Source organism: Siniperca chuatsi, linkage group LG13, assembly GCF_020085105.1.
Source record: "Siniperca chuatsi isolate FFG_IHB_CAS linkage group LG13, ASM2008510v1, whole genome shotgun sequence".
Lineage (NCBI taxonomy): Eukaryota > Metazoa > Chordata > Actinopteri > Centrarchiformes > Sinipercidae > Siniperca > Siniperca chuatsi.
The window spans coordinates 29,570,460-29,585,524 of record NC_058054.1 but is presented as its reverse complement, the minus strand read 5'-3'; the positions used below and the strand labels follow the sequence as shown (position 1 = coordinate 29,585,524).

Sequence of the window (15,065 nt, the reverse complement as noted above, 5' to 3'; positions counted from 1 at the left end):
GACATTTTAGATTTGTTTCCAGTGAAATATTATTGAGTTTATAGTTACTTTGCTGTTGATGCTCTACAAACAACATTTAGTTATATTTAAAATATTCAATTCTACTCCTGTTCAGAACTTTTTTTTTTTTAAAGAATATATTTTTAAAAAAGTACTGATAAAATCCTCAACATGAGTTTAACACTACAATTTGTCAAAAAACACAAATTTTATTGGGGACCCACTCAAATGACAACCTGTGGGTTCCCGGGGACTCACTACATTGAAAACCTATCAACATCACTGTAGGTGCATCATCAAGTCACTAAACTGGACATTGGATCATTAACATCACTGTAATACTTGAAATTATTGTGCAATATTCTCTGTTTAATATTGATGTGCAATATACTCTGTTTTCAGTTTAATTTATTGATATTTATTCATACTTCTATTACTGCTGTGCAATATCCACCATCTCATAATCAGCTTAATAATCTACACTTAAATTGGCAGTACTCTTTATTGCACTATTACTCATTACTTATATTATTACATTGTATTATACCGTACATACTTATCAACCTCTAAATCAACTTTGGTACTTACACTTATTTTAGCGTTTATACTTTATATCCACTTGTACTTAATTTATCTTCCCTGTATTATAGCGTATTATATTTTGATTTGCTTAGTACTTCTATTCCTTCTATTCTCAAGTGTGCACTGACTTGATAGTGAGCTGCTGTAACGAAAGAGTTTCCCCTCGGGGATCAATAAAGTATTTCTGATTCTGATTCTGATCAACTGCCTAAAACTAGCAGGAGTTACAATGCATCTGTGAGCATCAGTAACTATTTACAATACACCATTATCAGCAATGAAATATTCCTTTCCCACATAGTTCATATTTGCCTGAACTACCACTTTAGCAAACAAACGTTTCAGAGTTTTATTCTGCCTCTGTAGCTCTACAATATTTTCAGGCACTTTCCACATTTTGTCTGCAATCAAACATTTTGTATGATGCCCGGTTAGCCTTAGCTGCTTCTCAAAGCAGCGCAGGCGACATGATTTTCTTGGCCCCTTGGCGCCACCCTCACACAGAGTACCATCAAGATCTGGGAATCATTGGACACCAGTCTGAGGAAGTAGTGGCTCTCAATTTCACCATTATACACCGAGATATAATGTGTGGTCATTAGAGGTGCTAGTAGGCAGATTATTTATCACCTTTGGACAGAGCCAAGCTAGCCGTTTCCCTCTGCTTCCATTCTTTATGCTAAGATAATCGTCTTCTGGCCTTTAGATTCACACTTGAAGGACAGATATTAGAGTGGCATCACTCATCTCAATCTCCACAAGAGAGTGAATAAGCACATTTCCTAGAATGGCATACTATCCCTTGATTAAAATGGCCAAAGTTTTATATCAGTGGCTCTGTCAAATTCAGTAGAGACTGCTGCAAAAAGACAAGGTAGCCAATAGCAAACAAACAATGCGATACGGAAACAAATTTCCCTCTGACAATGATTCAAGATTATATTGCCACAATGAACACATAAAATGCTGCCAGCTACTCACCTTCAGTGATGAAATCCGAGTATGAGAATCCACACTGAGGTCTGATGTATTTCTTACAATCTTTGTACTGCCCCCCTCACCATCATGCTTCCATCTCCATTTTATCAACTCTGGAATAGAGGGACAAAGAATAAAAATGTTTCATTCAGCAGTTTAAGTAATTAAGAAGACTATGGCAATCCTTAGTTATCTTTTTTTAGGTCAGAATTGTTCTGTAACCAGATTTTATAGTAATGTGTAGCCGTCTTGTCTGGATTGAGAACAGGTGAAGCAATTTAATTTATTGACTATCATCATACTTGAGAGTAGACCGAAGTAAAACAGGCCATGTCCCGTCACAAATTAACACCGTGCTGGAGTTCCTTTTCCGATCAGGCAGCAGTGCTGCATGTTATCTTGACGTTAGCTAGCCACTGCTACTTCCGTTAAATCACTCGTCAGTCAGCTATATTAACATTAACCTGCTGTCGTAGTTCTAGCGTATCTCTGCTGGTGAACTACTCTATGAGAGTTGACCAAAGTAAAAGTCCCGCCACAAGTCAACACCTGACCAGAGCTTCTTTCCTGCTGCAGTGTGCCTGCTAGCTACTTGTTATCGTTAGCTTAGCTTACCAGCTAACTGTTTCAGCCACATTCAGCTATACTAAGATTTAAACTGACATAACTTGTACTTGTTCTTACACAATAACTATTGCTGCTTGTGATTTAGCTCATTTATTTCGAGAGGTTATCGATTTAAAATAAGACTGGACCGACCACGAGTTAACTCCTGCATGTGTGCGCATCAGCTCATTTAAAGTTAACCTTCGACTATCAATCTAATAGAAGAATATATTAATGACTCTCTGCTTCTTCTCACGTGTTCCTTAAGTGTGAAACATGGCGTATTTTATCATTCTAATCTCACTAGCAAGTGAATAACCGTTTCTTTGGTCAGCTAATGTTAGCTAACATTTACCATTGTGAGATTCACATAGGCCTACTGATCATGCAGCGCCAGTTTTTAATATTTCCCTGTCCATTTTCCATCAGTTAATATCACGTAGGCACTAGTGAAAAAGAAAAAGGTCTTACCTTACAACGTCAGAACCGGAACTGCGTTGCAGCTGCTACAATCCAGAGTGGAGCAACCGGATGTTCAATTAACTGTGAACAAGAAAAGCCTAACCAGGCACATGGGTCGAAATCCTATATGCAACACATCTGTGTCATGTTATTGTAAGCTGTTACAATGTTTTATTTGCATTGTCCCTGACAAAGTGCAGCTGAGCAAACTTGCTTAAAACACACGCCAATCCGAGTCCAATCAACTACTTCAGTAAAGAAACAACGGCCCTTTTGACACCAGTCAACTCAGATGCAAAAAAAAAAACGACACCATGTAACACCGGAAAATTTGCTGTGAAAGCACCGAGACTACGTACACACCACGTCTAAATTTGAAAACACATCTTTTCCTCTCAGTTTTGGGCTCCTGTCCACTCTAAGCTGGCGTTTTTCTCACCAAAACCCGCAGCTATCCACAGTGGATTAATCTGAAAGAGATCTTTTAAATTATAACACAAGTCTGGTCGGAGGCTGGGATGGAGTAACGTTGAAGAGACAACTTTCTTTCACCTCTAACCCTCTCTGTGATCACAGATCACAGAAGTGTTGTCATTAATTTGGACTTAGGATATTAATGTTTATGATATTCAGATATTCAGTTGGATGACTTTGCGATCATGAAATAGTAATTTAATAAATATCTCAGCAAAGCAATGCAGGAGTTACAATGTTAAAAAGTTGAAATGAGAACAATTAATCTTGAGTTCAGCTGTATTAAAACACAGTATAGGTGATCACAGAGAGCAGGAGGGGACTGAACAGAGGTGAGACTCAGCGGAGGAACCAGACTGTCTGTACGACTGCTGACCAGATGTCGGCTGTCATCAACAGTTTTCTTGTTTGCGGACTGAAAGAGGAGGGAGATGATATTTAGCTGTTTTCCTGTTATGAATGTGTGGCTTCACAATTAAGAGACAAAAACAGTGTTTTAAAACAGTGTGGGAGGATGTGTGGATCAGTACAGTGCCCTCAAAAAGTATGAGAACAGCATGGTCACGTTTTTTATTTTTGCTATACACTAAAGACATTTGAATTTGAGATCAAAAGATTAAGATGAAACAAGAGATCAGAATGTCAGCTTTTATTTCCTGGTAATTACATGTTTTACAATTTCAGAACATAGCACCTTTTGTTTCAGCCACCCCCATTTTTAGGTGAGCAAATGTTCCCTGAACATGTGACAAGTGTGTCTTGTTGCCTAGGTGCTTCCTGTTGCATTGATTGTTCAAACATAAAAAAGCTGTGAATGTGTAGTCTTGGTTTTAGCCTTGGTTTTGTAGTCAGAAAGAATACACCAACATGAAGACCAGAGAACTGTATATGGGAGAAAAGCAAGCAATTTGGAAGATGAGAAAAGAAGAATTCAATTAGAACCACTGCACAAAAATTGGGAATAGAAAATGTAACAATTTGGAAAGTCTTAAAAAAGAAAGAAACCACTGGTGTTTTTAGCAACAGACAACAGACAGGTCGGCCAAGGAAAGCAACAGCAGTTGACGACAGAAACATCGTAAGAGCTGTGAAGAAAAACCCTAAAACAACTGTCAGTGACATCACTAAATACCTGCAGAAGGCGGGGATGAAAGTATCATAGTCTACCATTCGCAGAAGACTTTGAGAGCAGAATTACAGAGGCTACACCAGAAGATGCAAATCTCTCATCATCAGCAAGAATGGGAAGGCCAGATTAGAATTTTCAAAGATGTACGGAGATGAGCCAGAAATAGTAATGGAACAAATTTAATGGACAGATGAGACCAAGATAAACCTTTAACAAAGTGATGGAAAGGAAGGATCTGCATATGATCCAAAGCATACAAGCTCATAAGTGAAGCATGGTGGAGGTAATGGCATGGCTAGTGCTTGCATGGCTGCTTCTGGAAGTGGCTCGCTCATCTTTGTTGATGATGTTGACTCATTATGTCAGCAGCAGAATGAATTCAGTACCGAAACATTCTGTCTGCCTATGTACAAAGAAGGTAGGCACTTCACCTTGCAGCAAGACGACAACCCAAAGCATACTGCCAACGCAACCAAGGAGTTCATCAGGGGAAGAAGTGGAAGGTTTTAGACTCGCCAAGTCAGTCTCCTGACTTAAATTCTATTGAGAATGCATTTCACTTGCTGAAGAGGAGAGTGAAGGGGAGAACCCCCCCCCCCAAAAAAAACAAATAGCAACTGAAAGAAGCTGCAGTAAAAGCCTGGAACAGCATCTCAGAAGAACAAACCAAAGGTTTGGTGATGCCAGTGGGTCGCAGGCTCGATGCAGTTATTGCATGCAAGGAATATGCAACCAAACATGAAGTATTATTTACTTTAATGTACTTTAAATTAATCTATTCCAATACTTTTGTTCAGCTAAAAATGGGGGTGGCTGAAACAAAAGGTGCTATGTTCTCAAACTGTAAAACATATATGCATTAAATATCAGGAAATATAAGCTGACATTCTGATCTCTTGTTTATTTATTGGATTAGAAGACAAGGTGCAAAGGACAGGAGACATTTCTTCTCTTTATGTGAATCCAGGTGTTTTATATTTATATGGCTGGTTAGTCTCAATTATTATACTCAGCAGGCTAGATGGCAGCATGCTAGATAGCGTAACGTGTTGTTAGGTAGCATGTTGTTGGCAAATAGTGTATGTGAAGAAGTGTATGCTTTGTTTGTTGCTAAGGTGAGGTAGCTGAAGAGGATTGTTTGGTTTTATGGTGGCTCAGGCAGCATGCTAGTTAGCTTAACATGTCGTTAGCATTCTAGTTAGATTAACGTGATGTGGTAGACATATGCTTTGGAGTGTATACTTAGGAGTGTATGCTTTGTTGCTTGCTAAGATGAGGTAGCTGAGGATGATTATTTGGTTGTTGGTTGGTGGGTTGAGCAGCATAATGACAGTGATAGCAACATGATCGCTTGACATGTTGTTAGCTAGTTGTTGTTGGCTAGCATGCTGTTAGCTGATGATGTTGAACTTGCTACAGAGGGCTGTGCTAAGTGTGTGGGTGCAGGTAAAAAGGGGTCTAGTTCTGCTGAGCCGTCTCTGTGTTCTGGGCCCAACTCAACCCAACAGCAGGTAGTGAGAAGGTACGCACCTGATGGCTCACTGAACTTTTACACTCACACACAAATTCATATTGGAACTATGTTCTTTTCTTTGCTGAAACAGGTCAAGGGACATAATTCATGAAAATGTGCTAACTAGTGGCTATTAGTAAGACTAGTGGAACTAGATAAACAGTGATGGTGGTTGGACAACTGAGTGGGCCACTGCATTAAGATGATACTGCCTATCAAGACAGTGGAACCAGCCACGGTAGTTTAGCCTGAGCAGATACAATGTAGATATAAGGCTGGGTGAAGCCACCGAGTTTCTGCTCTTTGCTTGGCTGAGAGTAGCAGTTAAAAGCAGTTTAAAGGTAAGTTAGGTCAGGGCTAGAGAATGGCGTCACCCGTCACGGGGCCCAGTAGACTTATGACGGCACAGCGCGATACCCATTGCAGGACCTATTGATAGGTCAAATCATCATTTAACATGAATAATGGGCTTCCACAGGAATGCTCACCAAATTCTTGGCACATTTTGCTGCGTATTAACTCATTTTCTAAATCCATTCATTTCACAGATAATACATAAATAGAGACATACTGTCATCATCATTAAAATATAGATATTTTAGCCCTTTGGTCAACCCCTTACTTGCACACACCAATCAGTGCAGCAATAGGTAACAGTCCAAACAGGGATTAAAGCCCAGGAAATCAATAGCAGAGCTGGACACCTCATGATAGCCTGGTCCCTGGGAAATAGAGGATGTCCAGGTTCCAGTGGGACATGACCTCATTAGACCAGGAACAATAACCTGGACCCATTGTCTCACTGTGTTCACACAGCATTGCACAGCCACAGCCACACCAGAGATCAATCTACTCTGAGGAGAAAAGGACTGCAGTGACACCTCTACATCACTGATTACATCCTCCCTGTGAATCACAGCATCTATGTAAAGCTTAACAATGTTTAAAGGGACAGTTCACCCCAAAATCAAAAATACATATTTTTCCTCTTACCTGTGGTGCTCCCCAGACCTTGTTGTGAGCAGTTTCATGTAGAAGGAAAATAGTTCCTACATGAAACTGGTCACAACAAGGTCTGGGGATTATCTTGAGTAACCGGGTCATGATTTCTGGAAAGAGACGTTGCTGTTGAGTTTTTCAAATGTATTCTTTTGGCGCTTTGAGCTCCACAAACGGAGCGCCATATAGTCCCATTATATTCCAAAAAGGCAGACATCTCTACAGCCAATATCTCCAAAACTCACCAACTCACACTAAAACTATCCAGATGGATAAGCAGCACTACAGGTGAGAGGAGAAATATGTGTTTTTGATTTAGGGGTGAACTGCCCCTTAAGTGTTGCTTTATTTTGAATGAGGAACGCCCAGTGTGTGCAGAAAAACAAAAAAACTATTCAAATATTATTCAAATTACCAGCATACTTTTAACTGAAGCCCAATAATATAATGCAAGATATTATTGGGATATTAATAGAATGCAATAACATGGAAAGTTTTATTTAAGTTTGCTTAAGAGTAAAACCCAGCAAGAAGATGGCTTCTTTTACTACAGATCAAATCACTGTTTTCATAAACAATGTTGAAAATATCAGAAATCAGTGCTTTTTCCTTTACTACAGTACTCCAGTGATTTAGTATTGCACTTCCATAACGTTGGGGAACTCACAACAACTCAAAATCTGTGCAGCACAAGATGAGATATCCTGACTTTTAGTCCCTAGCATGGGTCAAGCGCCAACACTGGATCCAACATTTCCCATAATGCAATTACATGGCATCTTTCATTCGATCCTCTCTGCCTGTTAAACACCCACATCTTTCAAACTCTACACCTTCAGTTTGTAACACAGGTTTACTGTTATACATTTGTAGTCTCCAAGCCCAAGCTGAGATAACCGTGATGACATCACTGTGACATCAAAGTTTCTCAGACTTGACAAAGATCCTGCAGAGCCACAGAAGACAGCATACAACTGTTTTCAGGGGCTGAAAAGTACTCCTCAGGACAAGTACATTGATTTTGAGATGTAAAGAAACAATGTTCTCTAATGTAGTTTATTAGTTTTCTGATGGATAACCAGAGACCTTCAAGGTATGAATATTCATTTAGAACTTAATAAAGACAATTCCCCAGCACACTCTCCAGCCAATCAGAATCTAGAATTCTACACATTTGAACTCATTTGATGGATGAAAATGGTAACAGAGGATTATCCATAGTTACTGCTGTAAGTACAGTAACTAAAAAATGTGGATAAATGAGACTCGCTGATATCAATGTATTGGATAACTAAAGACATATGAACCGTTGTATTACACGATGTGTATTTACAAAGCTTAATGGACTGTGTTATGAATACAGGGGGATTGTGCATGACTTTTGACCATAATCATTGCTGCTTGTTTTTCTTTTTCACCAAATGTACTAAAACCGGTATGAATACCCCCCAAAGGGTAGTAACCAAACCAAACTTCATCTGCATGCTAACATAATATAAGCACACCAGATGTCATGCTAACTACTCTCTTTCTGTTGCTGCAAACTTTTGTTGTTTAAGTTTTGGTATTTGCAGCATTTGTGGATATGTAGTGCATTTTTGTCTTTACCTTTATTTTCATTCTTGTATGTGTTTTGTCCTTAGGGGCTACTGTATTGGGTCCTGCTGATGTGCCACAGCACTGCTGTGGTGGAGCATTTTAGACTCATGGGGGTTGATGTGGAACAGAAGCTAACTAAGTGGGACAGGGCTTCAGTTCTCTATGAACCGATAACCAAGCAGTGGTTCAGCATATGCTTAAACCACTACATGTAACTAAGAGCTGCACATCAGTGTACTGTACCTTTTTGTCTTTCATACTTCCATCAGGGTTGAGTCTGAAGCTGCCGACGTTGATGGTTTTCTTTGGGTCCACCTGACTGATTGAGTAGTTCAGTTCATCCACAATTGCCTTGCATGCTGGGAAACACAGGTAAACCTCAGGGATGGCAACAAGACAAGCTGCAGCTCACTTACAACAGATGGGATTTCAATTCAAGTGTTGTGTTTCTTTGAAAGGCAGCAGCATCTGCAATTTTTTCATCTAATAAATTAATTCAGTTAGAGCACCGGTGCCTTACCAGAACAGTAGAGCACCTCGTCCCTCTTGCCCTGGCTGCTGCTGCTGAAGACAGATAGCACCATCACAGTCATCTGAATACCCCATGAGGCCATAGTGATAACCTGGCAGGGCAGACGGACAGTTACACTGACTCTGAAACTAAATATATGCCATTATGATGTCTTTAAGTGCTAAGGGATTCCAAGCTAAACAAATGACAAAGTGACCTTTTTCCATGTAACTGAATTATCACATGTAGTTCTGTGCAATAATTCATGATCATTTATCCCTTTTCAGGGGGTTTGTATTGTGATGATATGAACATATTATTCTTATCAATACTGTAAAACTGATTTCAACCATCTCTAGCCCTGTGCACACATTTTAAACCCATTTCCAAACAGCCAGCAAATTAAACTGTGAAAGTGGGTGTTTTCATCCACTAGTGTTATGAAATACAGTCAAGAGTGCCTGACATTATGTCATCACTGCTTCTCACCTAATGCACCTACGTTGCATTCATTCATTAACAGAGCTATTTTGGCTCCAGAGGTAAAAGTCCCATTAATCACAGACGATGCTATGTGACTCACAGGTGGAGCACTTCTATGGCTTAGAGCAGCACGAAGCTCTCCTGGTTGAATCATCGGGACAAAAGATGAACAGCTGTGTTAGAAAAGATCTGGTTCTTCTTGATAAAAAGTCAAAGGTACGAGAAGCCTGTGGACATAAAAACTGAAGGAGAGACGTCAACTACGACTCCCAGGGTGCATTTCACTAAAAAACATCCAATAACCGAGTGGCATGCAGCAAAGGGCAGCAGGCTGGAATCGAACCCGTGCCACTGCGGTAAGGACTGAGCTATCGGGGAGCCCCTTAAGAAAAAAACATAAAGTATGTGTCATGTATGTGTTGATTCTGTAATGAGGCAGCTACAGTGTAAAGACTTAAGAATCACTTTTAATTTGCACGAAGTTCACCCCCACACCTGAGCAGGTCAACCACAGCAACACCTGTTGGAGCCTGTTCATGTCTGCAGACACTGCTCCTCACATTTTGGACTAACAGAGAAAAGACATGCTGACGGAGATTAGCCAGGCTACATCTGTACAGCAGACTGCATGGTGAATACTGTGACACCGACCACTGAGCGGCCTGGCCTTCAGGCACACCGACTGCAGCTGACAGTTCAGCCACAGTTACTGAATCCACTGCAAAAGGCAACTCCAGGTAACACGGCATCGCAAAACCGCGGCAAACGCTCACTCAGGGACCCGGCACCCGGTACCTGACACCCGGTACCTGACACCCGGCACCAGGCACCCGGTACCTGACACCTGACACCCGGTACCTGACGTGCGTCATGTTTTCAGTTTAACAAATCCCTTGGGACACTTGAATCGATGCACGTGTGGGACATCAGGAGCATTTTATTTTACAGTTATTTAACACTGTATGGAAGCCTTTGGTCAAGAAGAAGAATGACAGGTGAACCACATATTAAATAAATGATATTCTAATCCGTAGGCCTCTTGGGTGCACGCCGAACTCGAGTCAAATCGTAAAATATATGTATATATATTCAATAAATATATATCGTTGGCCAGTACGCAAGACCAAGTTAAATTCCTATATTTCGCAGCGGGGTTTGGTGGTCCGTACTCCACGCATCGGGGGCTAAGGGAGCGCTGATCGGCTAGCAGGCAGCTCTTACCTGGCGTACTCCTACCTAGCTGGCAGCGGGCGGGGGCTCGTTGGGACTCGGACAGCAGCGTTATGAGCTACTCGCTGTGGACATGCTTATGTTCTCAGCAGCACGAGTTACTGATCTGTCGTCAACACTTCATGCCGCAGAACAACTTCAACATTTCCGGCCCTAACTTTCAAAGTAAAATCTTTATTGGCCAACAATTTGCAGAATCCACGGGGATCGGGGCACTGAGAGCCGTTTCCACGTAGGCAGCGAGCCACAGTGAGTAAAAATAGTTTTCGTAAAATGTTCATCCTCCACTACTCTATCGTACTCTGCACACAGGACGAGGTCAGCTTTGAACTTTAAGGCCCATCGACTGACTTCTCCTCTCTCTCCGCCTGGTTCCTTCTGACTTGACGCAGTTGGCCGTGACCCGGGGATCTGTACGTGCCCGGCTGTGGTGTGGCCACGTTCGGCCTGGTCGACCAATCATGTTCCAAACGCAGAGAACACAGACCAATCAAACAGCTACGGTGTCTCAGGCGGTGTGTTGAAGAACGCTTTTGGTGAAGAAGGAAATCAGGCGTTTGTGTGTCGTTGATTTTCAGGATCAGAATCAGAAATACTTTATTGATCCCCGAGGGGAAACTCTTTGTTACAGCTGCTCACTGTCACGTCAGTCACACAGGAAGAGAAGCACTGAGCAATCAGAATATAATACACTATGATACAGGTCAGACAGATGAAGTTCCAAGTGGATTTAGAGGTTGATAAGTATGTACGGTATAATAATACAATGTAATAATATAAGTAATGAGTAATAGTGCAATAAAGAGTACTGTCAAGTTAAGTGTAGCTTATTGAGATGATGAGACGTGGATATTGCACAGCAGTAATAGAAGTATGAATAAATATCAATAAACAGGGAATAATAAACTGAAAACAGAATATATTGCACAGGAGTATTACAAATTAATAAGATTAGGAGGTTTAATGGCCCCCTAACCCTAAACAAGCTGTTAAAGGTTACATACAATGCAATACATTTTAAATCCACTTTGTACTTCACACTTTAATTTTATACTTATACTTATACCCGCTTGGTGCTTAATTTATCTTGCCTGTATCATAGCATGTTATATTCTTTGCTTAGTCCTTCTGTTCCTGTGTGCGCTGACGTAAAGGTGAGCAGCTGTAACGAAAGAGTTTCCCCTCGGGGATCAATAAAGGATTTCTGAAATACAACAGAATTTATTTACCATGCCCAAAACATCAACCGTCTTCCTGATGTGTTAAATATACAATATGCAGAGTTATAAATCCAGACTAACTCATAAAATGCTTGCTTGATATGTATCGATATGATTTTAATAGCTTACAACCGTATACACACTTAGTGTTATATAGTGCATTCTGTAATGGGATCAATTTCTCATAAATGGATTTTATGGTGTATTTGTGATTGCTGTAAACTGTGATGGATCTTATTGAACCACTACTTCCCTCTACTCCAAACATAACAGCTCACCTCTATGCTGAGGTTAATCAAGCAACACATTGTTCTTTCCCACCTGTGTGTGTGTGTGTGTGTGTGTGTGTGTGTGTCAGTGACTGTGAGACATGGAGCCAGGTGGTGTCTTCACAGGGGGATCTGACCTGGTTTCCCTGCTACTAATTGAATGTCATCTATAACATCATTGCACAGGTAGAAGAAAATGTCCTGAGTACAGCATCACATGCTAGAATGTATGTATGCTGGTATGACTAAAGGCCAGACAAACCCAAACTGGGTAAAAGCAGTCAGGTTATGTTGTACATTAAGTAAGTCAGTTAAGTACATTCAAAATTTATAGTTGCACATGGCTGGCCCAAGGTTTTCTGGGGCCCTGAGCAGACTTGCCCCCCCCTGAAAACATACTGTCGTATGTTCAGTAAACAGAAGCTATTGATTAACTCAGTCACATAATGTTGTATTTCTTTCACTGCTACCTACAAAGCAACAAAATTGATGATTGTAAAGTTCCTTGCTGGGTATCAAGGAAGGAAGCTAACTCCAATTACACATTTCTCTTAAAAAAGACTGAAGATAAACTACATCTTTAGTAGTACTTTCTAAAAGATAGGCTAGATGTTTTTCGCTGTGACCAGCAGCTCTGTAGCTCGCGCTGTCAGTCTGGCGGTCGGTTGGGCCACAAACATTTCCCTGCCCTTAGGCAGCCACAGTTTTTGCTCTAAGAGGCTGAAATTGGCATAGAGATCAAGTGTGTGTGTGTGTGTGTTTGTGTTCATGCCAATTGGCTAAAAAATGGGGCATGACAGTGGGAGTGGCCTATTGCAAAAAGATGCATAACTTCTAAATGGATTCACATGACATGACCAAACTTTGTAAAAAGATACACACACACACAGATAGACAGGCATACACAAACACACTCAACACACACCCCATTTTGCCACATCCCCTTTCATAACTCATGACTCATGTTGTCGTAGACATTGTGGGAGGCATCATTGGACTGAGCAGAGTTCCTTTTTCATTGGTGATGGTTTGCCCCGCCCCTACAGTTTAGCCACGCCCCTTTATAAAGCGTGAACCTCTTGTGAGGTTGTGAATGCATGAACGCGTGGATGCATTTGCGTACGTGGTCGCAGCTATTGCAAATTCGTGCTTGTTATTTTATTTATAGCATTTTTTACACCAAAATGACAGTACTATTACTTTCTCATCATGAGTGAAAAGAATTTAAAAACACAGTGAAAGTAACGTATCCTCTTTTATACGTTTGGCAACAAAGGAAGGGACCCTCGCTCCTTTTGGACCCTAAATTGTTCTTAATTTCTTGCAGACCTGCGGTAAGAGTGAGGTCTGTAGTTGGACACTCTTGTTAGAGTGAGAAAGGACCAGAAATACCAAGTCAGGGAGAATGTATTGAGGATGTATTGATGATAATAGTGTCTATTATCTCAACTGAGCAATCTACCAGAAACGGAGTATATACTGTCAGTAGGAGTGTGTCAGATGAAGAGCTGCATGCTGACCTTTAACTAGACATCTAGACCAAACTAAGAGGTTACTTGAACTTTCCCACATCATCATGAGCTGTCAGCACTGCTGAACGTGAGCAATGTACGTTGAATACTGTATATATATATGTGTGTGTGTATGTTTGTGTGTGTGTGTGTGTGTGTGTGTGTGTGTGCAGTATAGGCAAAGGTTGACGTTACTCTGTATGAGAGCAAGGTCAAGGTGAACAGTATGATGTGATCTATCTACTGACAAATGGGCAAACAAGGATTATGTGACTGTTTTGAACAAAGACAGGGAACATCGCACCAATACTGTCCTTGCATTCACAGAGAGAGAACTCTGTGGTGTCCCTGGCTCAGACTACAAGGAACCTGGGTGTGACACTGGATGACCAGCTGTCTACTGTAACTCGCTCCTGGCTGGTGTGTCTGCATGTGCCATCCGACCTCTGCAGCTCATCCAGAATGCAGCAGCTCGGCTGGTCTTCAACCTACCCAAGTTCTCCCACACTACACCGCTCCCCGCACCCTACACTGAACCCCCAACTGGTCAAGGCGGATGGCCGCCCACCATGAGTCTGGTTCTGCTCGAGATTTTTGCCTGTTAAAATGCTCATGGTGGGATTTGTTGGGTCTCTGTAAATAATATTACAAAAGAGTACAGTCTAGACCTGCTCTATAGGAAAAGTGCAATGAGATAACTTCTGTTATGATTTGGCGCTATATAAATAAAATTATACAATACATGCAATACAGTACACAACTCACTGGTTTTCCCTGGAATTGTTTTTCTCATGTACCTTAATTGTTGTTTGGCTCTATGGATGGCAATCTCTGTTTGTCTGTCTGTCTGTCTGTCTGTCAGTCATTCGGTCCACCGCTTTGGTCCAGACTGAAATATCTCAACAACTATGGATTGTCATAAAATTTGGTACATATATCCATGGTGCAAAGATGATGATTCCTAATGATTTTCAGTGATCCCCTGATTTTTCCTCAAGCGCCACCAGCAGATCAAAGTTTTCCCTCATCCAGTGAAATATCTCAATATCTACTGGATACATTGGCACAAAATGTTGTACAGACATTCATGTTCCCCTCAGGATTAATTATAATCACTTTGGTGATCCTCTGACTTTTCATCTAGCGCCATCATCAGGTCAACATTTTAATGTGTCCAATACTTTGGTTTATGACCAAACCCGTTTCTGCAGAACTAATGACATTCCCATCAGCCTCAGCTGCACTTTGTGTTAAATGCACTTTGTGTCAGCCAGGCTGACAGAAAGTCACAGCTCTATTGAACCATGTATTCCTAACATTTCCTAACATATTCCTATTCCCAAACACAGTAACCTTAGAAACAGCTGTAAAACTTGAGGTATATTTGGACTGCTTTTCTCCTAGCGATCTTCTTCAACTAACTTCAACGATTTCTTCATCTAAGCCATCAACCTGTCTCTTAGACCCCATTCCAACTAGGCTGCTTAAAGACGTTTTAC

At 41.0% G+C, this 15,065-nt stretch overlaps 1 protein-coding gene and 2 long non-coding RNA genes across 5 annotated transcripts in view; 1 reads left to right on the top strand and 2 right to left on the bottom strand.

The window, feature by feature from the left end:
- Positions 1-6,781, bottom strand: part of LOC122886740 — a 9,185-nt gene extending 2,404 nt beyond the window's left edge. Inside the window, exons 1-2 of one of the 2 annotated variants that reach the window (XR_006380419.1) lie at positions 2,638-6,781; positions 1,564-1,673 (exon numbers count right to left, since the gene is read on the bottom strand). This is a non-coding gene — a long non-coding RNA (uncharacterized LOC122886740). Of the gene's footprint in view, positions 1-1,563 lie in introns of both variants that reach the window. The other variant, XR_006380420.1, reaches the window with a different exon arrangement.
- Positions 1-10,859, bottom strand: part of cnpy1 (canopy FGF signaling regulator 1) — a 27,584-nt gene extending 16,725 nt beyond the window's left edge. The window contains exons 1-3 of one of the 2 annotated variants that reach the window (XM_044219285.1): positions 10,573-10,859; positions 8,863-8,965; positions 8,586-8,701 (exon numbers count right to left, since the gene is read on the bottom strand). In XM_044219285.1, coding sequence (XP_044075220.1) covers positions 8,586-8,701; positions 8,863-8,956 — 210 coding nt within the window. In that variant the 5' untranslated portion in view covers positions 8,957-8,965; positions 10,573-10,859. Of the gene's footprint in view, positions 1-8,585; positions 8,702-8,862; positions 8,966-10,557 lie in introns of both variants that reach the window. The other variant, XM_044219284.1, reaches the window with a different exon arrangement.
- LOC122886739 lies at positions 8,993-14,101 on the top strand. Its single transcript, XR_006380418.1, has 3 exons — positions 8,993-10,331; positions 12,145-12,241; positions 13,894-14,101. It is a non-coding gene; the product is annotated as an uncharacterized LOC122886739 (long non-coding RNA).
- Positions 14,102-15,065: the final 964 nt, after the last annotated feature.